The 27,435-nt window shown below is 40.1% G+C and overlaps 1 protein-coding gene across 3 annotated transcripts in view; it reads right to left on the reverse strand.

Moving 5' to 3' along the window:
- The window catches only part of mvb12bb (multivesicular body subunit 12Bb), a 36,881-nt gene extending 9,650 nt beyond the window's left edge, over nucleotides 1-27,231 (reverse strand). Inside the window, exons 1-8 of one of the 3 annotated variants that reach the window (XM_067604878.1) lie at nucleotides 27,150-27,231; nucleotides 24,663-24,764; nucleotides 17,555-17,650; nucleotides 15,662-15,752; nucleotides 14,509-14,638; nucleotides 14,238-14,348; nucleotides 8,965-9,026; nucleotides 2,707-2,800 (exon numbers count right to left, since the gene is read on the reverse strand). In XM_067604878.1, the coding sequence (XP_067460979.1) occupies nucleotides 2,766-2,800; nucleotides 8,965-9,026; nucleotides 14,238-14,348; nucleotides 14,509-14,638; nucleotides 15,662-15,752; nucleotides 17,555-17,650; nucleotides 24,663-24,755 (618 nt within the window). In that variant the 5' untranslated portion in view covers nucleotides 24,756-24,764; nucleotides 27,150-27,231 and the 3' untranslated portion in view covers nucleotides 2,707-2,765. Of the gene's footprint in view, nucleotides 1-2,706; nucleotides 2,801-8,964; nucleotides 9,027-14,237; nucleotides 14,349-14,508; nucleotides 14,639-15,661; nucleotides 15,753-17,554; nucleotides 17,651-24,662; nucleotides 24,765-26,909; nucleotides 27,039-27,149 lie in introns of those variants that run through there. The other 2 variants (XM_067604858.1, XM_067604868.1) reach the window with 2 other exon arrangements.
- Nucleotides 27,232-27,435: the final 204 nt, after the last annotated feature.

Raw genomic sequence — 27,435 nt, forward strand, 5'->3', positions numbered from 1 at the left:
GGAAGCAGAGATTGTAGCCGCTGATGGATCTGTGTGGCACGGACAGATGAACGTGCGGCGCTGAAGGCCAGAGAGTTTCTTTATTGCTCAAGGATTACATTTAAAACCAGATCTCACTTTGTATTCCTCCACCATCTATACTAGAGAGGCTATCTTACATCCAGACAAATGGAGAGGTGCTGAAGATGACTTGGTGGTAAGAAATGGATACCGTACCATGGAGAAATCCGAAGGTGCAGAGGGCAAAAATAATGTAAATCCAATCTTCTGACCAGGAATCCCGCTATGAAACATGTTCCAGCCGCTCAAATGGCCAGGCTACAGTCCATTAACTCATGGGTGTATTGCAATATGGGGGATTGGGTAGTTACTTGGCATTTGGAGTATGTGGAGTGCAGTCAATATGAAAACATCTGGCAGGAATTTTGGTACAATGACTGCGATGATGATGATGATGATGATGATGATGATGATGATGATGATGGCAGCGGTGAACACAGAGGTGGCGTTAAGTAAGGAGGACCCTGTGGCTTGAGTGATTGTAGTGTAAAGAACGGAGTCAGCACAGGCCCCGTGTGGATCATTGCCTTATTAATGGCTCCGTCAGGTGCGATGAGCAATGGCTGCATTGTCATCTCCAGCCCCTGGGCACAGATGAATGGCTGTTTCAGGGCGGGAAGGGCTCCCTCGTACGCTGGGCTGAGCACTAATCCCTCACTCTTCCATTGTTGGATGCACTGTCACCCAGGACTTCAGCGGCGCCATACATTGCATTTCCAGGGCTCTAACAGACACGGCCGTGCGCACGGGCGTGAGCGCAGACACACCTACACACACACACACACATAAACCACACCGAGTTGTGCTCAGACACTGACTGATGGAAAAATATGCGTGGGTGATCGAGCATACCCCATATTACCTGAACCACAACTCAAGAGTAACACTTTAGGAATGTTGATGAACTTTTATTTTACACTTCACTAATTCAGCAGAATTGCATTGATCTCTGTCTAGTGTGATTACTTGGCTGAATCTGTCTCGCACCTGAATTAGGTGAGAAAGTCACAGCCGGGGCAACGAGCATCTATTACAATTTTTTTTTTACTCATGATTAAGGTGATATGTATTGTTTAGCATCTTAAAATAAGAAGAAATAATAAGTAAAGCTGCTCAAAAACAGGTTAGAGCTTTATCTGGAACCCGCTATATTTCATATTCCAAACAATTGGATGTTGCCTTTCCTCCATGTGTAGCCAGGCTAGACGTCGCAATACCTTTCCTGTCGGTGTGACTCTCAATTTGAGGCAAATTCTTTATGCAGACCATGGAAATGCTATTCTGGTTGCAGACCCCCTCTCTCTGTCACCTCTGCAGATAATGGTGAGTAGATGAACAGAGAGCTGGAGGAGGACCCCCTATGCCCACTCACAGCCCTTAGCCCCGCTCTGACATGAGAAATAGTGCCCAGGCCTGACAGCATCTCGGAGACATATTGTAGTTTATTTTGTCGCCCGGGCATGCCATCTGTGCCATTCCAATAGAGGGTGTGTGTTCAGGCTGCTGCAAGAGAGAGGGCGCGAGGCTCCGGGTCCCTCAGTAGCTCTGCAGCCACGGCAGGTCATTAGTCAAATTGCCTAATGAGAGAGAATACAAATGGCCCCCTACCCTGACAGGAGGAATTTTGGAGGTGTCAGAGCTCCTGACCCGTGCTATGAGAACAGATGATAGCGAGTTGCTATTTTCAGATTCTTTTAATGACTATGGCTCTATGAAACCCATTCTTTTTCTTTTATCTTTTTCCCGCTTTTTCAAGCCCTCTAGACAGAAGAGTGAAAAAAAAAAACAACTCTTCGATATATTAAAAATCTCACTTACAAAAGTGGAAGTGTAACTTTTGAATTATTTAAGTGTTTACTGGGGAGTCAATTAACATTTTAAAAAGCGTATAACATCGATACTAAAATAGATCACACACTGAAATGATGTTGAGGGTTTCTGATATCTATTTTTATTTGTTTCTGCCTGCTGTTTCTTGCAGAGCGTTTCCCCAGTCTCACTGTGGTGTACGCAAGCCTCTGGTGCAATTCTCCTGACAGCAAGTCAGTTACTTCATACTAAAATATTAATCTCATCTCATCCGAGTGCTCAGAAATGTAGACTAATTTAAATGTTTCTTAATACTAAAAGTAGTATGCGTGGCATCTGGTGCATAAAAAGTGGTTTTATGGTTTATAGAGAGAAAATGAGGAGGGAAAGGAGAGGAGAAGCACTGGGTCATTCTACATAAGCCTCCTGTTTGTCCACATTCACAAATATTTTTAAAAAGAAATTATTCTTATCATTTTGGTTTAACAAAGTGTTGGGTTTTCTTACTACTCTTTTTGCAATAATATTTGAGAATGCATTGAATACACAATCAAACCTTTTACTTTCCTAACATATGTACAGCTAAATGCAATGACTGTATGTAACAACTTTTAAGTACAATAATCTAAGTACAATTACTTTTACGTAGTGTTGAACAGTTAAATATTTCGTGACAAATGCATGAAAAAACAACTTTCCAAACGCCATCTAGCAGGTTTATTTGCAGATTCACAGATATTAAAATTCAACTTTTTTTTTTTTTTTGTTACCACAGGGATGCAAAATGGCAAGCTTATGTAGAATGACCCACTTACTTTTCCATCTGTGACAAGCAGTCCTTGAAATCTGGTTGTGGGTAGGGAGCCAGGAGGCAGTCCCAGTCGGGCGCTGGTCCATCAGTCTTCCAGAAAGTGGGCAGAGCCAGTAACACCTACGGTGAGTTGGCCACAAACACCGCTGCATAACACAGAATGCTCCGAGGAGGTGTGTAAAGTGTGATCACTTCTCCAATACAGACACTGTAAGTCGAATTATTTTGTGCCTATATGTAAAAAAAAGGTCAAGTAAGAACCAAAATTCTTTGCTCATTTGGTATAATTACAAAACCAGTTTTAACAGTTTTTTCACATAGTACTGGGAAAGTACTGGGAGAGCCATTCTCTCTGGCTAGCTATTGAGAAATCTCATGAAACTAAATGGACAATCAGACTTTAATCAGCAGCACAGTGTCTTTTAAGACACTGCCATGGCACTGGCGTTGATCCCCAGCTGTGGCTGCTGGTAAATGTGCAGCAGAATGTGTGTATAAATGGGGTACGCCTCTCTGGACAAGTGTAAAAGCTGGCAGAGGGCTGACAGTAAATTGCATGTGCCGGATGGGACACAGCAGAAGGCACAATTACACAAATCCCCTCTTAATTAGCAGTTCTGTGGGCAAACTAACCAGTAATGATGCGAGGGATGTGGCGAGCCCCAGAAATCCTAACAAGAAACACTCACCAGCACTGGAGACTGGGTCATATGGCCCTGGTTCCCCCGAAGTAGTGACTGACGCATGATTTGTTTTGATCAGTGCAGCTGCAGGAGATGATTCCCATGTTGCCCTGCTCCCCACAACCCCTAGCCCTTGCTGAGCTACTTGCCCTCTGGACTGTGGGTAAAGCAGCAGGCCCTGCATGGTTGTGGGTGGCATTATTAAGTTCTCCATGCTCACAGTACCAGGCAATGTAAAGTGGCATCTCACACGGTGAGTAATGAACTGTGCCAGAGCGGAAGCAGGAGGGATGACAGCCAAAGAGGCCTCCTTGGCAGCCACTAACCTGGGCATCCACCAATTTATCATCCCCTAGAACCAATCCACCAATGCTGCGCTGCCATTTGTCATTAATTATGCTAATAAGGACACCATTACTCTCCTGATGAAACAGGCGACTGTTATTAGTATAATGCTTTTACAGTTTGATACACATGCATTTGCTTATTAGTTTCACTGTGTGTGGATTAGTGGACTTCAAAAAAAAAAACTTTCCATTGCTTAAATAAAACTGTTATACAACGTACTTTAAAAAATGCCAACACCCACTACGGAGGAGCCCAGGACTTTTCTGTACACACTAATTGACCATTATGAAATGACAAAAGGACTGTCTCTTAACCACGCTTTATTCCTTGCACCCTAACACAGAAATGGCCCCATCTATGTAAAGAAGCTGATGTGTTTGAACTTTTTCACAGCAGACTTCATGGCTCTAAGCAAACCAGTCTGAGCAGAACTATTTAATATAGCTTCTGGGAGCCCCAGATGCCCTTTTCCAAAACGACTTCATTCCCAGAATCTCATTGTGCTTTCTAAATCACACCACAGTATGTATTAGAAGATCATTAATTACAAACTTAACAAGTCAGCAGAGCCATTAAAAGATCTTTAAGGCATATTTGACCATAAATCTCCTTAAACTATATTTAATGACTGGATTTTTGTGAAATATTTTTTATCAAGTTCTAATTAGATGTGTGATAACAAACCCTGCTGTACATGGGGCAAATGAGGGAGCCGTGACAGGCCCATCCATTGAGGCTGTCCACGTCTGGACACTGAAACTAATGGAGCACTGCTTCTATCTCAGGGATGGATAGAAAGCAATGAGGGATGAGACTCCAGAGTCCAGTCTGGCCTGCAAATGCAAAGCCATTTAAAGTCTCTTATTTGACTGTAATAAAGGTCCAAAAATGCCTGAGGGTCTCAAGGCTCCAGTCAAAAATCCCATTACGTTTTATACAGGATTGATCCCCAAATACTTAATGGCACCATCACTCCGGGATCGATCATGTTCTGCTACCGGACCGATATGATATTTGACATATCAATAGGATAAACACTCACAGAGTTTCCTCAGAGAAGTCTGTTTTATCTCTTGGAATCCAAAAGAGCTTTATGATTGAGGAGATATACACGGTCTATACAAATCACAATGGATTGGATTTAAAGGTACTTTGGTCAAACGCTGGGCTACAAGTTCAGATAGATGTTTCAGATATTTATCATAACATTTGCTGTTCGGATTAGAGATTCTACATAAAACCAGAGATTATGTGTTTGTTTAAATTTTGTTTTATGGAAAATACACACTAATAATTTCCAGAATCACAAAAAAACTATTTAACAATGTAACAAATATTTCTTCTGTCATTTCCATAAACTTGAATTTCTAAAACTTTTTTATGACACTGACACACTCTCTCATAACTGCTTACCTTTTGTTTCTATTTTTTTCCCACAGTTATCTTTCTAATAGATTAGTTTAATGCATTCTGGTGTGATTTTTAGCCAATGGGTTGATTCATTTCTGCAGTATTCACCCCAATACACTGAAACTACATGCTGCTGTTTCAATATGAGAAATGCGGAAAGAGCTCAAACAAAAATCTGAATTAAGGCAAATTTAAATATTGTGTAATTTACAAAAAGCTTCAAATTATAAAGAAGAAATTCAACACTCACATGTCATTCATGGTGGGGAGTAGTAAACAATCTGTGTACGTGTGTGTGACTACACATTAGGTGCAAATACTATTCTCCTGCTGAACCTCTCTCTCTCTCTCTCTCTCTCTCTCTCTGTTTCGCCTTTTGCTGACCAGGGGAATTAAGAAGCAAAACGTGGGTTTTAAGAGCGTTCCTTTCATGTCTTGATGTAAGCTTTGGCATTACTTCAGACATCAAGATCGGTTTCATAGAAATCCCATTCCATCTAAAGTAAAAGCTCGGCAGTAAATCTGCCCATACCTCCCCCATAACACTTCCATAAATGATTCATTCAGCTCAGTTTAGCTGATGCAAAACAGAATGTTAGTGAGTTGTGGATGGAGCCCGAGCTGCAAGTGGAGGACCAACCCTGCTGCTTAGTAATTTCATCAATCTCCGGGAGAGAAAGAGAAGAGAAAAGAGAAAGAACAGAACGGCATACACTAATAATAACTTTTGTGTCACTATACAGAGGTCGTGTTTTTTAATCCCTCAGCCTAAAGAATTGTGTTATTCTAAAATATAACCCCAGCGGTGCAGAAGCAGTTGAGATCCATCATGGTATGAGATAAGAGTCGGCTGATCTCCTCCCTCTGCACAGCCTCGCCCAGAACTACACAGGGAGATAAGATGGAACTTTTGTTTGAAACCTGATGAGAACCCTCTTAATGAAAGTGCTGCGCCAAAAATAATCTTTTTTCTCCATGTTAGTCAATCAAGAAATGGTGTAGTTGGGGGAAAAAGAGGAGAAAGAAAGTAATTTTGCATAATCAGTGAGCACCATCTGGAACAATTAACCAAATTCCACAGAACTCAGAGGATCAGTCATATTGGCTTATTAAAGATCCAGAATTATACAAGTAATAAATCCTTGGAAAAACGAAGCGTACCCCTGCCTGTCACGACTATTTTAACTTCAAATACAGTGGAATACTTGATAAGGCTGAAAAGAGGAGATTAATATATGCAAATTATGTCGAGCATTTAAAAGCCCCCCAACAACTGTCTCGTTTTTTTTTTTTTTTTTTTTTTTTTTTCCTGTCTCTTATTACAGGGCTTTATGTTTTATTCATACACCAACTCACCTGTCATTTCATAAGCTATAATATTATGAGGGTATTATTAAACAGCATAAAGTGGAGCTTTAATTGGAAAGCTCCATTGCATTTTCCAATTATTTGCAGCAAATTAAAAGCAGATGCACATAGTTTAATAAGAATTCTAATATTGTTTCCTGAAAATCAAAAATCACTGTCATCCTGCCAAGATATTTTGCAAACCCAAGTTAATTTTGAGCCTCCTATTTTTTTCCTCCTCCTCCTCCTCCTCCTCCTCCTCTGAAGGATGAACTGTCTCGTGTCTGTTAATTGAAGTTCCTCTAATGGATAGGGAAATAATTGCTCTCCATATTACGTTAGATCAGGGCCAATGTCAGGATTTATTTTTGATTAATGCGATAGATATGTAAATGTATTACTTTTTATTACGTTTACCTTTTTATCAGGTGGATGTCTGCTGAATACTATATGCAACAGCCTGAATGCCACACGGGTTTATTTTAGAGTTTTCACCTCCTTTGCATTTATTTATTTATTTATTTATTTTTATCAAACATATGCTTTTTAGACACATTTCAAGAATGCAAGTTTAATTACCTTTAAAATATCCTGCTTTTTCTGTCAGTGTATGAATAACAGACCTAATTGGCAAAGGGACTTGGCATGGATCAAAGCAACGCTGGTGTAGAAAAAGCAAAAGGTTGGAGCTGCTATGAAAACTTGATAACTTTTCAAATGAGCTTGAACTGTCAAGTGAAAGAGGGCTGCAAAATAAATGTGAATTAGTTTTTAATATTCTGGTAATAAATGTCAAAGCGCCTGCATATCACATCAGTACATGATGTGACTGCAGATGACAGATTTCCCAGACATGTTACCTCTCCTCCCCTCAACTCGCTCTTTTTTTTTTGTGTTGGGGTTTTTGTTTTGTTGGGAAGTGACGGAGGGTTTAATCAAGAAAGCAGGCAATTCATCAATCCTAAAGAAGGCGCCTGTACAACCCTGACAGAGCGCACATGGTTTTAGACCAACTCGAACCTGGCCAGCTGTCAGCCCGCACACACGCGTGCACACACAGGCGCCCGCGCACCCACCCACGCACACACACACACACACACGCCCCAGCTACCACCACGCTAACAATTAACACAAATAGGCTGTCGGCTACGACCTCACACTTGGTCTGCAGGCTATCACATTGTTAATGAAGGGAAGTTGCGTACTCTCACATTCACAGTGTGATGCTGTAAGGCTGACGAGTACACAGTCTCAGGCAATAAAGCGAGAGCCGTCTCGGGCTAACTCAATTATCTTTCTTTTCTTTTAAAATCTCACGAAGGGACGCGTAAAGGTAGAAGAAAGAGGGGTTCTGTGTACTTTGCAAAGGACATTTTTTTTCTGGAGGTAAATGATGACTGCTGGCAGTGCGCTGTACAGTATGTGCATGTTCTTCACTGTCACTCAAACCTCGTCCCAGTGGAGGAATCGCACACCAAATGCCACAAACCATTCAGCTGTGTGTTAATGTCTGCTCCTTCAGGGCCACACTTTGCACACTTGTCTTGACTAACTTATAATGTGACTGTCATACCTACACAATGATGTATTAATCATTTTTAGAGTCAATTGCTTACTGTTTTTCATCTTTTTTTTTTTCTTCCTTAAAATGGTTGTTTGTGTACAAAAAAAAAAGAACAAAACTGTGTTAAATTTAGATACTTTAAATTCAAATGAATTTATGTATTTTAACGTTTTCTTATTAAGTTCTAAATCATCATTTGTTTAATAGCTAGATAGCTGTTTTGTTTTTTTTTGGTTTTTTTTTAAAAAGCAGGGTGTAACATGTCCAGATCTTGGGTGTGCCTCTGCTGGAGCAGCAGGAGAAATCCTCACCACATGGTGTCTCTCTCCAGCTGGATAAAAACCTGCCTGCCTCATTCACCATGTGTGGATCACACGCTCTTTAAAGATAGAGCATCTCAGCCGGCTCTGACTCTGTGGCTCTGAGGCTGTCATATCTAAGCTCTGCTTCCAAACAAATTAGCCTTTCTTCTGTTTCAGTCATGGAGCATTGTACTGTAGTTGAATTTCTCCTTGACAAAGAGAAGGGAATTCGTCCAGTGCATGCATGGTACATATGTAAGTATGGCATGTGATGGATCATCTTTGACAGCTGTTAAATGTTCTCTTGAGTGTAATGCGGAGCTCCTCTGGGAAGTCACGTTTGCTCAGATAAGGAAAGCTCTGTTCAGTATCCATCAGTGAGGAGATCTAGATGTAGATTGCTGTAGATCAAGTACCAGAGGAGCTGGCTTTATGTACATATAAGTGGAGAATAAACTGTTTGGAAAGACATGCTGTGCAACATAAGACAGCCTGATTCCAAGTTATGAACCTTTTCGCCAAATCACTGCTTTTTAAGAGTAACAGATCTGCAGTTATGCAACTTATTGTTTCTGGTGATTGTCATGAATGGAACTGACTTGCATATATTTAAAGTGTGACACTATCTACCTGTCATGGTGTAGATCCCACTGTTCTGGCTCACATAGTCCGGCCTGCTCGTGGTCTTCTGGCTGGCAAGAAAGAAAGAAACAGCGCTCTGTCAGCTGAGCAATACTATTTCATCGATCGGCATATTAGAAACATCCAAAATGCGTGGCAACTTATATGACAAAGACATTCCAAGAGTATTTATTTAGCATGGAAATTCCCTACTTGTACAAAGACTTTTTATGTCCATCTACAGGCAAAACAGAGATCTGGAATACCAGGCTGAAACTAAAAGGGAAAAATATAGTAAAAGTTAAAGCGTGCATCAGCTGCCCAGGGGTTTGAACAGACCTTTAACAGGGGCTTGGAGCAGGATCTTGTTAATTCTGGAGGAACTGGGAGATTCTATTATTCAAGGGAAGTCTGTTTTTAACGTTTCATGGCCTTGTATTACAGAAAACAGCACAGAATGCACTTTGTGGGCAGTTGAAGTTAACAAACCATATAAGATTGAAATCCTCATCAATCAAGCTATCATGAATTACACCCTGTGACTCACCCCTACGGATCGATAAATCCGCAGCGAGCGGGGGGAAAAAAAAAAAAAAAAAAAATCACAGCTTCAAGAAAACTGCATAACATGACATACTTTGAAGGTAAAATGAGCTCCAGAATGGTATTATAAAACAAATGATCCTTTAATGATAATGCAAAGTAGTTGGCAATATCATTAAAAGGGGAAATCTCTGATTGGAGGACACATACATGTAAGGTAAGGTAGACAAGGATCCTGCTGCTGAACTATAAAAAGATTTTGGAAGTGAGCAGGTGTGAAGTTGCAAATAATGTAGTGTGTGTTTTGTGTATCCACGTTCTGTATTTGTCTGTTTATGGATAACATCATCAATCTTTACTGGAGGGAGGGCTGGTAAAGCCTAAATTCTTAAAATTTAAGACAAAAGGCAGATCTGCATATTCTGAGGGTGACGGTGCTGCACATGAGTTGTGGCTTTCAGAGCCTTATCTCTTCCGATGAGATAAATAAATGCAATAATTTCCATCAAGAGCAATAAAACAAGACTTCTGACAGGCTGTGGTATTTATGAGCTGAAGCCTGCAACTCAGATTTATTTGCAATGAAAGGGTCGACTTTTCTTCTCCTCATTTACATTAGCATTTGGCCATGTTAAATCCAGGCCAATGGTGAATTTTTAAAAGGTTGGCATCAATCTTGTGGGAACGATTGCCATATTCAAGGCAGACTTCTTTTACCTTGCAAAGGTTGATTCCACTGCTGAGAAAGAAAGGTACACATCTTTCAAAGCACAGAGAAAAAAAAAAAACTGTTGAAGTGGTGGGAAATGCTTTAAATGTGTTTGCGTTAATGTTGTTCAATTAATACACAGAGGAACCATAAACGAAGCAAAAAAAAAAAAAAAAGCATTAAGTCTGGTTATCTATCTATTGGAGAAAGTGAAGGTGGTACTTAAATGTGGAAGCAGGGAAATGTGCTCATGAAATGCTTTTCTAAAAGGCAACCTCCGGGGTTGCTTTTCCCATCTGTTAGAAACACAAAACTGTCTCAATCCAAATTGGTGATTTCTAAATACAATTTTAGGTGCATTGGAGAGGGTAACATATGGCAAATCAATTAGACAACTAATTCTTAAAACAAAAACATGGCAAGTGCATTTGCTAATCAACAGCAGTGTTGGGGCTTGTATTATGTTGGCCACTGGAGTTTTGACAACAATTAATCTTCATTTCAGGCAAGGAGAGCCATATTGACACATATTCCTAATTTGAATATTCAATTATAGTGTAGTTCCTCATCAAATTATAGTAAAACTGGGAACACGGCCTGAAAGATTTACACAATTACAACGCAGATCAAGAGTCTTATGTTCCCATGAAATCTGTCCGAGTTAAAATCATATTAGCGCGGCAAAGCAAAAACACGGCGCTGAGGATTACTTGACGACGTGAATTACAGTTCAGAGTTTTTCGTGCGGTGTTCTTTATGTTGTTCCACGTGGAATAAGGGAAAGAGTTGTCTGTGCAAAAACAACAAAAAAAAAAGAGAGAGAGAGAGAGAAGGAGAGGAGAAACTGGGAGAGACAGTAGGGACAGACAAGTGGTAGTCAGTGGAGAGGTAAGATGAGGATGAGAGTAATATCACTGAAGAGCCAGAGCTGCGATACAGAAAACTGGAAGCTCTTGTTTTGACACACATCCAGCCTTTCCCGTGACAACATCTCCACACCTTCCTCTATGTGCCGACAGTGCTGCTTTGTGGAAGCTGCTTTCTCACCCATCATTATCCTCCTTTAAGCTCGGTGTCAGGTGTTGAAAAGAGGATCTCTCTGAATTTGGTGGCAAATCACTGAACAGTCTGAGCCCATCAGATCTTAGCTGATCACTCGATCATTCCTGACACCGTTCTGAATCCCGTCCCTTGATCTGAGCTACTTTTTGCAACTTTTTCCGAACACAACAAAGTAATGAGTGAGATTGAGCTGGAAACGATTGTTTTTCCAACACTTCAGATGGGAGATCTGTCAGGCGACACGCTGACAGTCACGGTGTCTCTTTTTCTCTCAGGAGTCGTGTGCAGTGGGGAAGTCTTGGTTAACCAGCGAGCAATGAAAGCTGATACAATACTCCTGCAGAGCTGCAGCAATGTGTTGAGTGTCACAGGCAGGAGACAGAGCAATCCGAAACGTATTGATATGCATGCCAATCCTGACATTGATGACTCTCTAGGTGTTAAAGAAAAAGCCAGCTATGCAACGAAGAGAGAGAAAAAAAAAAAAAAAGATATTTGGCCTTGACATTTTTATCACTGTACGGGTTTGATTTAAAAAGTGTCTGTGTGTACAATAACCTATTATTCTAAGAGAAATGTCAAAAACCTTGATTCTGAGTGAAGCGAGAGAAATTGCAATATTAGTACAAGGCTAATTTATGCTAGCAGTCACTGCAGAGGTCAGATATCAGCTTCAGCAATGACAGTTTTATCAGGAGAACAAATGGCAGCGTTGGCCAGGAGAAGGAAGGAGGAGGGATACTTTACTGGACATGTTTAAAGGCTGACCGGATGGTGCAGGTTTTTCACATTACAAAGTCAGGGGAGTGGCTGATATGGTCTGTCTTGACAGAGAACAAGCCCGAAGTGGCTGACATCAAGCTGCAGCTATGAATCGAAACACAGAGCGCCGTTGCTGGTTGAAATGCTTTAGACAAACTTGTTAAAGAGGCATTAAACACACGAGGTTCAAACGCAGTTTTGCGCAGCAGACTGCTCAACAGGCCTGTACCCTAAACAGTTTTAGTGGCTCAATATGGTGCAACAGCCTGAGCCAATAAGAAATAACAATCTCAGTTTTGGTGTTTCTCCTTGATCTTTACTTGTACATCCTTTACTAATTTCTAAGAAACTAATACAACACTTTAAAAAAATATTTGATTTTTCAGTTGACAAAACAATTTAAACAGAACAGTCTTGATGCCATGACTGTGTGTATCGCATCATGATGCAACACCCTGCAGTTACTGTGTACTGCAGCTCTGCACTGCTGGAAAAAAAACCTGATTTGTGGTTTTTACGTTGGTACACAACTCTAACAAGCTCTCGCCGCCTGAGGCAACGTAACATTTGAGAGAGATCACTGCAGCTTTCAAAATTATAAGGGTCATTAAAAATGTACACATTATTGACTGTATTTAAAACATCTTTTCCACTGACTGTAAAGAGCACTTAAATTTAAGAGGTGCTATTCTCCAAAGGCCATAAAGTTGTTATAGATAGCCCGAAGGAGGAATGGAGGAGAGAATATTCTCCTGCTGAATATGAATAAAGTATAGTGGGGGTGATACTATTCAGACAGTTACACTGTAGTACTGTACTTACTTGAGCAATCAGTGAGTCTTGAAGAGCTGTTTATAAATCACTGTGTCAAACCATGTAATCTGTGGCTTTCAAATTACCACAGAAATATTCATAGCTGTATGTATGGTTGTCTAAAGTGCATGTAACAGCACAGAGAGGATGCCAGATAAATAGTCAAAGAACTGCCACTGTCTAAATTGCCCACAGTCCCGTCCTTATGTGTCAGTGCATTATGGATGGAAATACTCTCAAAAGAAGACTCTCTGACTGTGGAATGAATTTTAATGTTAATACAAAAACAGCAGCCTGTGATCTCAGCAGGCATCAGGAGGGGGGTGTGAGTAGCTTCGAGGTGCAATTTATTCCAACCTCTGGGCCTCACCAACTTGAAAGTGGGCTTCAAAAGAACTGAGGATTACCGGTAAGAGTTGCGAAGGCGCACATGGGCTTGAGCTCTCGCATCACTTCAACACATCAAAGATTATTGACCACCGACTTCCAAAACGCGGGCGATTCGCGATTCTACTGAGTTTTGAACTTCGGGTTTTTGAATTCACGGCCGTCCGTGTTATGGTTCTCGTCCCGCTGAGCGGTCGTATGAATAGAGGTTTCTGGTTTGAATGAGCCCGCTGGCATCTGTCGCTCTGGCCTGTTGTGGCTTTTAAGTGGCTTTTACTCAGCCCGGCGCAGGATGGCAAAGCGTAGCACTTCAAGCTGGCAAACCCATCAGCGCCCGGTGCCAAGCCTCCCTCTCTCCGCAGCCCCGCCACACCGAAGGAGTCTCAGTTGTTTATTTACAATTTGCTGTGGAAATCCCCAGTTCTTCGTTGCGATAAATAATTGAGCTGTTTGATCTGGACACAGTACAAAGGGTTGCTCCGTTCTCTGTGAGGCCTGAGGCGGAGGATGCCTGAGCAGCATGAGCAGAGGGACACACACACACACACACACACACACAGACACACACACGCACTCCAGCATGGCGGAGATCTTGGAGCTCTCCTCCCTTCCTCTGCAGCTGTCGCTCCCTCTCCGGGCTACATCTCCTCCTCTTTGTCTGCACAGTACAACACTCCTGTCACCACAGTCAGAGAGCGACCTGCCTCTGCCTCCTGGGACACACCGCAAATAGCAGGAGTTTAGCCCTCACTGAACTCATGTTCTTGTTCAGGGGATCCTGTCTAGTTAGCCTGTCTCTCCGGTTCACCCTCACTACCTTGTTGTCCAGCCACAACCTTTACAGCAGATTGCTCGGGAGTGATCAATTGCATGTGTCTTCATTGCTGTACATATGGTACGGAGACGCAACAACAGCTCAAGAGTAAAGTGAGCATGGAATTAAAAAGAAGCAAGGAGGAAAGTTGAACTTCGAGAGGCGTCGCTAAATATTACAGCGTGACGTTACCTCGCTACGTCGGATGGGGCGTCACTGGTAGCTTTGCTGGACTCTTCCTGAGATGACTGATGCTTAGGAACATCTCCCATACGACACCATACCCCCATGTTGTTAACCTCGCTGTTTAAGGAAGAAGTGACATACAGAGGATGTGTCATTCATAGTAACCCTTCATGCAAATTAGAAAATGTTTCATACTGTACAAAAAGAAAAAAAAGTATGGTGATTGATAGAAGATACAAATCATCAATTCATTTATTTCCGGTGCCGGAAAGCTCACCCTATACAGGTGTAGTTAACAAGCTGGTACTTGGACTTCGTAGTGATCTGGATGTCATACACAGCCGTCTCTGCAGCGGCGCGAGGGCTGATTTTCACACAGAGCCTCCTCTTCCTCATGGCAGTTTCCTCTGATGAGTCAGGTACACATGAGGGTGTCAGTCAAGAATTGGCGGTTGCGTATTTAGTTCTGTCTTCTCTGAGTTTCAAGCTAAAAATAAAAAAATTCTATAAACATTTCAAACCTCTAGGAGAACTATGTATTCACAAATTCCACTTATACTTTGCTATTTAGTCATTACCCATCCCAGAATAAGCGATGGGCTAATATCAGTTACTGGGTGACTTGCTGTGCTCAAAGGGAAATGAGTGGACAGTGGAAAGCCACAAAATCCACATACGTTATTATCATTTTTATCATTTTAGTAGGTAAAATGACAGAAGCAAGTGAATCCTCCATCAGCTTTAGTGCACAACAGGGATTTAAACTGGATATTCTAGATAGAAGCTCATACATAATGTCACATGTATACATTAAACATGGATTCACATAAAGTAATAAAACATTAAATTACACCGTAGCCAAACAAAACATAATCTCTTTTCTTCATTCTGGCAAAAAAAAGAAAAAAGGCATTGCCATGCTTTCCTATATTGCATCTGTGCCTCGCTCATTTATTTCCCCAGCACCACTAGAAAGTACAGTGTAAATGCAATGATAATAAAAATAATAAACAAGCTGTCCTCACTCCCCACACCAAAATATTATTACATTTCCAAGGAATGGATAGTGAAGGGGAAATACATAGCACTCAAAAAGCACTAAAGCATTGGGGAATGCATTTCATTAATATTAGATAACCCCCATCCACTCGTCCTCTCCCCAAATAAATACATAAATAAATAAGCCCCTCATAAAGAAAAGCACAGCTCCAGCTGAGATAAACAATGACTCATGATTCTCTTCTCTTGTACCTCCAGGGCAAATGTTTATTTTATTCCCACAGTCTACCATAAATTAAGCTAACCTGCACCCATAAAACATTCACTATCTCAAGCAAAGCTGCCCCTGAGGACCTCTGCATAAGCTGGTCGGAGAGTGAAAACAAGAAGAGGGGGAGTGAGCCTGTGCTTGCTATTGACTGTTTACTTACTTGTGTCCATTGTTTCTTGCACAGGTGCGAAGCCCTCTGGCAACGTGTCCTTAATGTCAGTCAGCTTCATGTCCACTACCACGTCGGGCCCCTAAAAGACAAGGCGGAATATTTAAAGTCGTGTATGCAAATTCAACTTTCAAAAAAAGGACAGAGAGCAAGATAAAGAAAAGGTTAGTCATTTTTTTTTTTTTGGTGGGCTCCGGAAAAGAAAATGTAGAGATAATAGAGTCGATGATTTACTAAAAGCTCGGGAAGTCTCTAAAGGGAAGGGTTGACAAAATAGCTGAAGTAATTACTCTCTAATAGCTTTTTTTTTTTTTTTTTTTCAATGAGAGAATGCATCTGTGAACTTGTAATCATTCTCAACCTTTTGGCGAGAAGCTGTGGGAAGATGGGAGACAGAGGAGGCAGTCTGATCAACAGAATGGGACTGGTTAAAAACAATCAGGGACTGTGTAGTTGACATTTTCAAGCATGACTCTTCCCTGCCTCCCATTACATTTTCATTTTTTGCCATAATAAATTGCAATAATACACAGCGGCAGTAGAGAGTGGGGCGAGCCAGGCGTGACTTGATGCGTCCGAAAGGCTGGATTCCACTGCTACAGTTGCCCGACAGTCATTACCATTAAAGACATTTTTTATTCATAGTTTTTATACTGACTTAAGGAGGAATATGGATGAATGTTATTACTATGCATGAAACCTTTTTTAGTGTTTTCCCCTTTTGCTGGGGAGATTTTTTCCATCAGGACCTGACAAAAGGGGCTTTCTACCTCCAACCTAGAGTATGATAAATCACAAACTATTTACTTCCCCCCACATAATTCAGGGGCTAATTTTACAGAATCTGTTTTTGTCATAGACAATTACAGTGGGAGCTCCATTGACTGGCAGACAAAATAGCCTTTGTTGATGGCTCCGTCATGTTTTATTTGTGTCAAAGTCTTCAAAACAATGTGGACACACATTTTAAGATAATATACAGGAACTAGTGGAAGGCTATTTGTATGCTATATACTAAACTAAGGACCAGATTGAGCTCAGGCATGAGGCTGCCAAGTTGTCTGGCTTTTAGAGGACATACTGTAAAGAGGAGACTTGATTAAGTCCTAAAAATTGAGCTGATGCAAAATAATAACAAAAATGCAGGTTTTGTTTACAATGCTGTCCGCATTATCTTCCTGCAACCAAGAAGAACTCATTAATAGACAGCCAATGGCAACCTGCGTGCGCTAAGTTTAGACAGCAGGTGTATTTATGGCCATAGAGCAGCTGACAGCCATGCAGCAACACATCAACTGTAGAGGCTACAGGCAGCAGGCACAGTCCAAAATGACCCAACAGCAATATGTGAACCAATCAAAGATCATTTCCCTCACATAAGAGCTCAGATTGAGAGCTCTATATATAGCTCAACTCTAATGAAAGTGTCTATTGTGGTGTCATTTCTTTCTTTGAAAATGATTTTACTTTTATATTCACAATTATATGTGCATCACCTTTCAAGAATCACTATTTAGTAACCATTTTCTCTACAGGGACGCTGTTGATTGAATAATTAGGAATAGTTAAAATACAGCTCATTGTTATTTCATGAATAACCATAAATATCCTCAGGAGGACCTACAACATGAAAAATATCTCACTGAGGTATTATTCAACTGGAATATGCATGCAAATCCATTATATGTAAAAGTTCAAAACTGCACTGCCAACACTGGCCTTTTTAAATGAGACTTTCACTGATCAAAGTGCAAAGTGCATAAATATATTCCGGCAGCAGGAAACCGAGCTAATAACCGCTTGCAAACAAAAAAAAAAGGAGCTGCAGATGAGGTTTTAGTGCAGAATGCATAGGGAAAGTGAGAAGTTTACATTCACACTTACAGTTTTTCTGTTGAAACAGAGGTAGCGAGTGACCTTGGATTTGAATAAGCCGTCCTTCCACAGGTCGGCATCAGAGCCATCTGTTGTTTGTGCAACCTACGTGAAAAAAAGAAGGAAAAAAAAAAAAAAAAAAAAACAAGGAGAGAAAAAAAAAATGCAGGAGGTGGGATAAAGTTAATGTATGTATGCCATGAGCGTGTTGCTTTTGCCTCTTCCCTTGCATACTAGCCTTAATTAACGCTTGCCTACACTAGCGCTCCATCTCATTAGTGCTCTGTGTGGGTAAAGGAGTCTTAGCCTCCAAAAAAGGTGGCTAAAAATATCATCCCTCGGGACCAGGCTGATTAAAGATGCCCTGACAACGATCTGCTCTAATAAGGAAACCAAACTTCAGTGTGCTTCTATGGGAAAGCAGGGATTATATTTGGGGTGAATGTGGAATGTATCTTTTTTTAAAAACCTTCTGTAGTATCCCCTGAGTGAGACACAGGTAAACTGAGAACGATGCACATGCACCTTGAATGCTTTCACTGCTCTACACCCTTCTATTATTTAACGAGACAGGTCTTCTAAGAATAAATTACTGAGGATTTAAAGCAATTTCAATTTGTGTGCGCCTAAATAAGTCTAAATTCAAGCACCTAAGCAGCGTGTCCTTGTACAATAGGCTCATTCGGAGTTGTAAATGATCAGTGGAGTCGGTAAAAAAAAAAAATAGATTGCATCATATTGACAGCATTTGGGCACCACAAGTCAAGCTCAAGGTCCTACACTACATTGCTATGTAAATGTAGGTGTGCAGGGCAGAATGATAAAGCAAAATAGAACCTGCAGACTGCATCACAGAGACTCCTCCATCGTTCGAGCAAATATGCTTGGCTGAAACGTCATGTTCCATTGGCTATCATGTGAGAATCACCTAAATAACTGCCAGAGTTATTTTCTAAAGGGATCCTTTACAAAGAAGAGTCAATCTAATGAGGTTCATTCAAATGAAGAAGTCATAGATCTCTGCACCCACCCACACACATTACCCCCTTGACAATAATGATGAATGACCCCGGTGGCTGGGTGGGGGAAACATGGCATGGGGAGATTCATGCAAAACCACCACTGACTAGATGGGATGAGAGCGGAGACTAGAGTGGGGAGCAGAGATAGATAGCGGGATGAGAGAGAGAGAGAGAGAGAGAGAGAGAAAAAAAGCACAAGATGAGCAGAGAGAGAGGGATTGCGGGGCGTCTCCAACAGCAGTTCCATGAAAGGTCCCAGAAGGAGCCTATACATCACCAGCCTCCCTCTTCCTTACAAGACAACCCGTCTTGGCCACTTTTTCCAGGTCAGTAGCCAGCGCATCCTGTCAGCGTAAACAAAGGGCTCGCTTTGTGAAACCCAAAGTCAAGTTGAGGAGTAACGAGGGCACGGTCCTCCTAGGAGGCACCTCAGGCATCATCCTGCCACAGCCGCCGGCAGCAAGGATGCGACGCAGCTTGAATGTGAAACGCCGACTGCTGAGCCACGGCGGGAAAGGCATGCGTTAAGTTGCAGTGGCTCTTCTCTAATACTTTCGAATCCGCCACCGTACTGCTTCGTTATTACACAGAACTCAATCAATGAAGTGCTGCGTGTCTGATAAGAGATGTCGCAGCTCTGATATTGCAATCATTTGATTTGAAACGAAATGACAGATTCAACCGCCACTTCCTAAAATCTTACGCTTACAGTGATCTGAAAGCCCACCTATGAGACACTTTTGGGGGGCTGAATATTCCTATGAAGGAAGACAGACAGTGACAGCGAGTTAGTGTGATGCACTGAGACGCTCGGCTGTAAATAAAAGGATATAAAGGCATACAATCAAGAATCTCTGGAGAGTGAAACCACCTGGGGAATACATAAGAGAGGAAACCGGTCTGTTCAAAGACAAGAAAAACTTAAAGGAGGAAACTGTTTTAGATCTTATCTCTCAACTGAAAATAGACAAACTGACTCCTGACTATATATTAAAAACTGCAGTTGTGAAACCTAGAAAACACTCTTTGATTTAAAGTAATAACTCGACCTTTTGGGAAATAAGCTTGTTGGTTTTCTTGCTGAGAGTTATATGAGAAGACTGACTCTCATCTTAGCTTAGCAATGAAAACCTTAAAGTGGGGTGAAACAGCTAGTTTGACTTTCTCCGAATTTATGGTTTTAGAAGGACTTACTGTAAGTGGTGACATGTTGTCTTGACAAACAACAGTTTATCCGCCCTTTACCTCTGTGCAGCACTTCTGCTGGTTGCCCAGCTGATGAGTCAGTACTCTGGGAAGTGACTGCTCCCGGCTCTTTGCCATTTAATAGTTACATTAAGTCACTCCTCATAATACCACAAATTGTCTTTTTCAAATTTCTGTTTGTGTACGAATACAAGTTAATTAGGGAGCTTTAGAGGTGCTGGTTGTTTTTTTTTTTTTTAACTTTAGACAAAGCTAGGCTAGCTAGTGTCCCCCTGCCTCCAGTATTTATGCTAAGATAAGCTAATCACCATCTGGCCCTAGTCTCATTACTACGGTAATGCACAGACATGAGAGCGGTGCCTATCTTCTCTTCAAACTCTTTTAGCTATTCACAAAAAGAGTGAATAGTTTAAAGCACAAATGATTCCTCAAAAAGAAAAAAAAAAGTGCAGCTTGGATTTCTAAACCCTAAGTCAATCTGAAGCTAGTACTATGTTTCTTCAAATACACTTAGATTTCTGTAATGAGTTTATGAGGGTAACATGTCAAACGCTCAGGTGAATCTGAAATGCACACATATCCCCTTTGCACAGAGTGTAAATGTGTGTGAGTGTGCTCGTGGCGTTTGATATTGGGTGGCTGCTGGTGCTTCAGCAAACCTCCTGATCCCAGTGGAACAGTGTTTGATCTGGGCCTGTGCACTCTTGTGTTGGAACAACCTGCTCAAGTTCAGAGATGTGAGCGCATCGTATCAGAGAGCAAAAGAGTTAATCAGCCCTTTGATCTGCTGTATAAAAAGTATGGTAAGTATGGTAAGCAGTCAGTATTAAGGAGGAATTTGAAAAGAAGTCTTGTATGAAAGGGAAAAAAAAAATCAATACAGTGTAATATCCTGAGACTTCCCCTTCTCAGCACTGCATTAGTACGCTGATGTGAAGTGTTGATATTTTTGTTTGTATTTCAAGTCTACAGATGAAAGACCACATACTGATGTTCAAAAGATGTTCTTGAAGATGGGACAAATGCATTTGAAATAGAGCTTCAGCGTCTGAAAAGCCTTGAATTTTATCTTAGAGGCTGACTTGTACTCGACTTTTTTTTATTCACAGGTATGATTTTGATATTTAATTACCTTGAAGAACATGCTTTTTCATTTTATCTATTTATTTTTTACAAAAGGAAGCTAACACGGATTGAAATGTATCACTAAAAATGACACTATGTAAGATTCAATATCTGGAGTGCAACTTTGGTTTCCCACGAATATATTCCAGCATATCCTAACAGGGACAAACATGACAGACGGGAAGCAATGATACGTTCACATACAAGACTAACAGTCTACAGCTATGCTAGCAGCTTTGTGAGGCTGTAATTAGGCACTGGTGGCAGGAGGCAGTGGTGCTCTGAGCTAAATGCTAACGTCAGCATGTACTCACAATGACGATGTTAAATTGTTGATGTTTATCAGGTATAATGTTTAATGTGTTCATCATTTTAGTTTAGTGTGTTAGCATGCTGACATTTGCTAATTAGAACTAAATACAACATACAGATGAGGCTGATGGGTATTTTATTAGTTTTGCCAGTGTAAATCTATTACAATTCATCCTGAGGGGAACATTATTTTCTGTACCAAGTTTCAAAGCAATCCATCCTGTTTGTACAAAGTTTTGTGCCAATTCATTTTCTTCAGTAGATGTTGAAATATTTTGCTGAATAAGTAAAAACTTTGACCCACTGGTGGTGCAAAATGAAAAGACAGAGGATCTGTAAAGTTATATGGATTTATCCTCTTGGCACCATGAATATCTGTACCAAATTTCCTGGCAATCCATCCAATAGTGAGACATTTCACTAAAAACCAAAAGTGTCAACCTCACAGTGGTACTAGAGGAGAACTCAGGGGATCACTTTGGCATAAAGCTGTTAAGATACTTCAGTCTGGACCGAAGTGGTGGACCAACCAGCTGATATTGGCATCCCTACAGCCACCACTAGTGGCTCACCATAATCACCATAATACCATAACCATAAAAAAATCACCATAATAAGCAGTTGGGTTTAAATGCTGTTGATTGCATCTAAAATTGTTCAGTATTGTGTAAAATCCAGATGTTTGGAAGGGTCTTTGAGAATTCAGAAAATACCATCAGAACAGTAGTAATTGTTTTCAAATGACGTTCTGGGTTTTTCAAACATTGTTGGTTAATTATCGTTGAAAGAAACTGATGAGTTAGCTCTGAGACCCAAATGTAAGCTTGCAAATACATGAGACTGGGGCTAGTTTCCACTATGCCCCAGTCATCTTATTTTTTGTGGCAGTCAGAGTTCATAATCCAAATGATGATCCAAAAACATACATAAACTGATGTATCTAATGACACAAGGTGACATAAAATAGTCGTTTCATTCTTGCACTTGACTGCAGTAATAGTTTCCTGGTGTTCCTTTCTCTGAATTAAGCTTTGAGTCCAAACTACTTCCAAATGTCTGACAGAAGGGTGGTATTCAAGAAAGTAGGTTCAACAAACTCTGAGTCTAACCTGAACTCTGAGCTGATGAACGGCTCCAGAACAGCTGATCAGTCGGTTCAATCAACTCTGAGTATGTTCACTCTGAGTTAAGTGCATGCATAGTGAATGGAAAAAGCCATCACCAATGGAGTTCCAATACCACGATTCACCATGGTAACAGGTAAATTAAAGGCAGAGCCTTCATTTTGATCCAGTAGACGTAGAGAGTCAGAGCAGGAAAAGTGTCAATAAGTTAACACAATAATGTTTTATTCAGTGTTGTCCATTTATTCATCATTTACCAGACTTACATTTCCTTAATGGATGATAAAGTGGAATCTGACTGTGTATCAGGCTGTAGCTACATTATATTTTAAATATATTTAATCTTATGGGGGCAAAACACCTGAGGCAGCAACTGAAGATGAAAAATATACTTAAAGATTTAAAAAATATATAGATCAAAGACATAGAGACAGGACTGTAAGCTCACAATCCAGTAATAATGTGTTTGGTGATTTGCATTTGAAAAGGCATCAAGGTTAGAATACGGTAGATTTTATGATCTATTTATATCTTGGCTCAACAACATTCAGTGATGCTGCTCGATCCTGCTCACTCAGAAATATTAACATATAATCTCCAATATTATAGGAATGATGTTCCATCAGTACGACCAATCACATCATGAGTGATAGAGATAATTATTCATTGATCCTACATGTATAAAGTGTCAAATCAATTTTATAAATTTAAAGAGAGATCACACATTATGTGCAATAAAGATTTCATTGTCTTGTGTGCAGTCAGTGTTATAACAGAAGGACATGCAGAGGTTTTATTCTGAGCTCAGGCTGAATTCACGCTGTGTAATATTTGAGTGTGAGAGCAAAAACTGCTGTTCAAAGAAATGACTGATGTGCATAGAAGTGGTAACTTTAAATAGTCCTTGAGTAACAAACTAGTGTCCAGCCAGACAGTAAACCTCCACTAATAAATGCTTTGATATGGACTGAATGAATGAAGAGGTTGTCTGGCTCTGTCAGAGGGAGCATACAAAGAGAAACTCAGGGTTTGTTGAAGAAAACCTGCCAGCAAGCAGGTTAGGTTCACAGAGCCAGTTACCATGGAAACTGACCCCGAGTTTAAGTTATCTCTCTTTCTGGAACTGAAAACTCAGAGTTTCCCTCCTCTCAGGGATAGCAAACTCAGAGTTTTCACTAAACCCACTTTCTGGAATACCACCCAGGTGTACTACCTGATGGTTAACAAAAAATATTACCACTACTGAGCATCTATTACAGTGGCAAACTAGTGCAATGTATAGTCAGAGACTATAGCTGTTAGGCCTCCGGTTCATGCACAATACTTGCACATCAACATTAACGTGCTGGCGCAGTGGAGCAGCTGAGGAGGAAGTCTGACGGGGTTTCTCTCTGTTTGTCACTACCGTGTGGTGTGTATGCAGTTTCCCTGCCAGTGGCTTCGTTCAGATGCCAACCCACCATCATCTGCCAGACATTAGAACAAGCTGGGTGTGTAGGGTGGTGCAGGAAGAGATAAAAACTGGGGGAAGAGGGAGGGTTTGGGGGCGTAGGGTGAAAGCAACAACAAGAAGACTAGATAGGAAGAGAGAGAGAGGAAGAGGGATCTGCCCTTAAGCTTGTTTTGTGCTTTGTTAAACTCGCATACTCTTCTCTTTTTAAACTCTTCCTTCACAAAGAAAAAAGTTAACACAAACCAGCGGATCCTGCGCTACTTTACATCTTTACATGTTCCTATTATTTTTGATGTTTTTTTCCGGTATACTTGGATATAACGAAAACACAGGGACAAACTTAAAATGATTCTGTGTGGCATAAACGAACCATCATTAAACCTCTGCCTCTGGTGTGTCAGTGATACTGGTGGCAAGATAACAATGTCAGGAAGGGAATCCTCCTAATCATCAAAGTAAACTTTATGAATAAGTCATCTAACAGCTCTAACAAAAGAAAAAATAAATCACCAACACCTTGGAAGGCTGCCAACATCATAGCAGTGTGTTATACTGTACGCCAGTTACAACAATTATGTGTACAACCGACAGCGGAGAGAAAACACAAAAACCTTACAGAAATGAATGCATTAGAAGTCACTGATTGACATTTTAGATTTTGTCCCTGTAATAATGCTGGAAAAAACATTTTAAGTTTTATGGAGGAGCCTCACAAGAGTAAATTATTGTTTCTCTTTCTTTTTTTAAAAAAAAATTCACCCGTGGCTTTTACAGTAAAGGAGATAAAAATAATGCATATGCACAATCCAATCCTACTAAACCATCCTATGTGTTTCATGACGAATAGTCTCCTACAGATCAAAATTAGTACTCACAACATAGTAGCCATCAGGAGCCTTGCTGAGTGAAGTGATTACTCCAACTGCAGAGATGGGCTCTGTAGGCAGCTGGTCGCTTACTTCAGACATGTCGAAGCTCTGTTAGAAAAGCAGAAGAGCCTCAGCACGCTTCTGGCATTTCACCAGAGTTCTCATACTACACTGATCCACAGTTTTTTCACTTCTGAGAAGAAATTTCAGATCCATCATGAGAATCAATGCAAGATTTGCTAGTAATGCATGTAAATGTTGAAAACAATGTGGTATAAAAACATTCTTGTACTTTGGGACATACAGGACAATTAAAAAAATACATTGATTTAAATCTGACTTTGAATATACAAATATAAATATACAAAAATGCAGCTACGGAAACACATTGAGGATTTCATCCTTAGGGGGTCATTACACGGAGAATGGACAGGGGGTTTTCATGGCTGAAATGACCAGAACACTACAGTATTGACTTCTTGATGAGGCTTATTAGGATCCAGAAGAAAAAGTGGCCTTCTAATCCAGGATAAAATGACAAGTGAAACCAATGACAAAACAGCATTTGGAGACCACCCAATGACTTCACCAAATCACAAATTAGAGGGAGTGATCACATATTTTCAAGGAAGTCCCAATCAATTGCTATCTATTCCTGTCTAAGGGAATTTTTGCCTAATGGGTATGCAAGCCTTTTACAGGGTAAGTGGCTTTGCAAAGGTTCCCTATGCAATTTTATTAGATTAGGTTTAAAGCATTCTTGTACTAACTGACAAAGTTACTGCATTCAATCTTGATGTTTACAAAATCTATTGCAATTAAGCTGATCAAATTAGGGGGTTTACTCCAGAAACAGCTGTCTCTTTAACAAATGTTAGATAGCTGTACTTATTCAAATGAAACAGGATAGCAAATTAGCTAATAGAATGAAGGATCTCTTTGTAACATTAATTTGTTCAAAATGAGCTTTGTTTTCTAGCACGACATCAAGGCTGAGAGACTCATCAAGGCAGACCAAAGAAAAATCCATCCAAACTTATTTCCGTCTCCCAAAGAAAACCTCAGAGTGTTCCTACATGGTATAGGCTATAAACCTGAAAACTGAAACTGATATTGAATAGTTGAATGGTCTATGGTGACCAGGGCTGTACTAACAATTTTTTTTGTTATCAATTAAACATTAAACTGCTATTATTTTCTGGATTAATTATTTAATCTATAAAACAGTGAAAAATGACAAAGTAAAGATCCATGGTACTGTCTTCAAATGTCTTGTTTTGTCTGATCAACAGTCCAAAATCCAAAGAAATTCAAGTAATATCTTGTATGACAAAGAAAATCATTAAATCATCACGTGAGAAGATGCTACCAGCAAATATTTGGCATTTTTACTTAAAAAATTATTAAAATGAATATTCAATTCACAAAACAGTTGCCAATTAATTTTCTGTCTATCAGCTAATCTATTAATCGATTAAACGTTCTTCTGATCACTCTAATGGTGACTGTATTGAACTTAAAGTTCTAACCATAAAGCAGTGAAGGTATATTAGCCTACTGTATAAAACAGAATGTTAATGATGATATTGTGATATATGTTAAGTATTTATTATTGTATGATATGCATGTGTATGATACTATCTGTGAGATTAGTATTGTATTACTAATTATAAGTTAATTAATGGTTACAAAATTTGTATCTGGGAATAATAATATTGAGTCTGTCTCATTTCAAATGTTAGCAGCAGCCATCGCCTCAGTGTTGAAAAACTGGAATAAATGCAAGTTGGTAAAAGCGAGGAGTTAACATGTTACCTGTGAAAAATCAATCTATATTATCAATATATATCATTGTATTATTATATTATTATATATATACCTTGTCACAATATGTTTCTATCAGTTAGCTAGGAAGCTAGCTACCATCTAGTGTGGCTACATCATGTATTATGGTAAGTTAGCAGAAAGCTTTAGCAGCTGATACAGTGCTAATATAAATTAAGAGCTAAACATGAAAGAGTGGTCTGACAGACTAAAAATTTATACTAGTTTGTTAGCATAGTCTCTCTGTTCTCTTTATTCATGCGTTTAGAAACTTAGTTATTCATTAATTAATAAGCCGTTAGTTCCTCATTCTTTTAACTAACGCTACTCAGGATTTTGTGGATCTTAGCTTAAAATGGTATAATTTATGCTTCGTATGGTAGTTCAAACACCACCTCCCATTATTTCTACACTTAAATGTTAGCAAACCTTTGTGAAGTTGATCAGAAAACCTCTTGGTTTCAGGTAAGTTGACTTAATGACTGTGATACATGTCTTACGGAGGTCCACATGAGGACTCCTGGTGAACTGTTAGCTACTGTAGCTACAACTGTGCATCTGTTGTGTAACCACCTGGCAGATAAATATAGCCTAAACCCACCAGAAATTGTCTCAACCGTAGGTAAGTGAAACTAAAATCCACAGTAGTCGTCGTTTGGTTTTGTTTACCTGGTTGAAACGTGTCGGTGTCCTGACTGCTGTCACCTGTTCCACTTCGGACTTCGCCCCGCCAACCTGACTGAAGGTAATGCTTCCGGGTATGACTGATAGTAAATGATTAACCAAAACAACCAAAGCCCCTCTTTCCATTTTTTAAATTATTTTTTTATAATTACAACAACAAATATAGCCATTTTCAATTTCTGTTTATTTATCAGCGTGTATAGCTTTTAACTGTGTGATATTTTTCAGCCCTCACTTCCTCCCTAGTTTAATAGACAACAGGCCTACAGTA

The sequence above is a fragment of the Thunnus thynnus genome, chromosome 2 (genome assembly GCF_963924715.1).
Source record: "Thunnus thynnus chromosome 2, fThuThy2.1, whole genome shotgun sequence".
Lineage (NCBI taxonomy): Eukaryota > Metazoa > Chordata > Actinopteri > Scombriformes > Scombridae > Thunnus > Thunnus thynnus.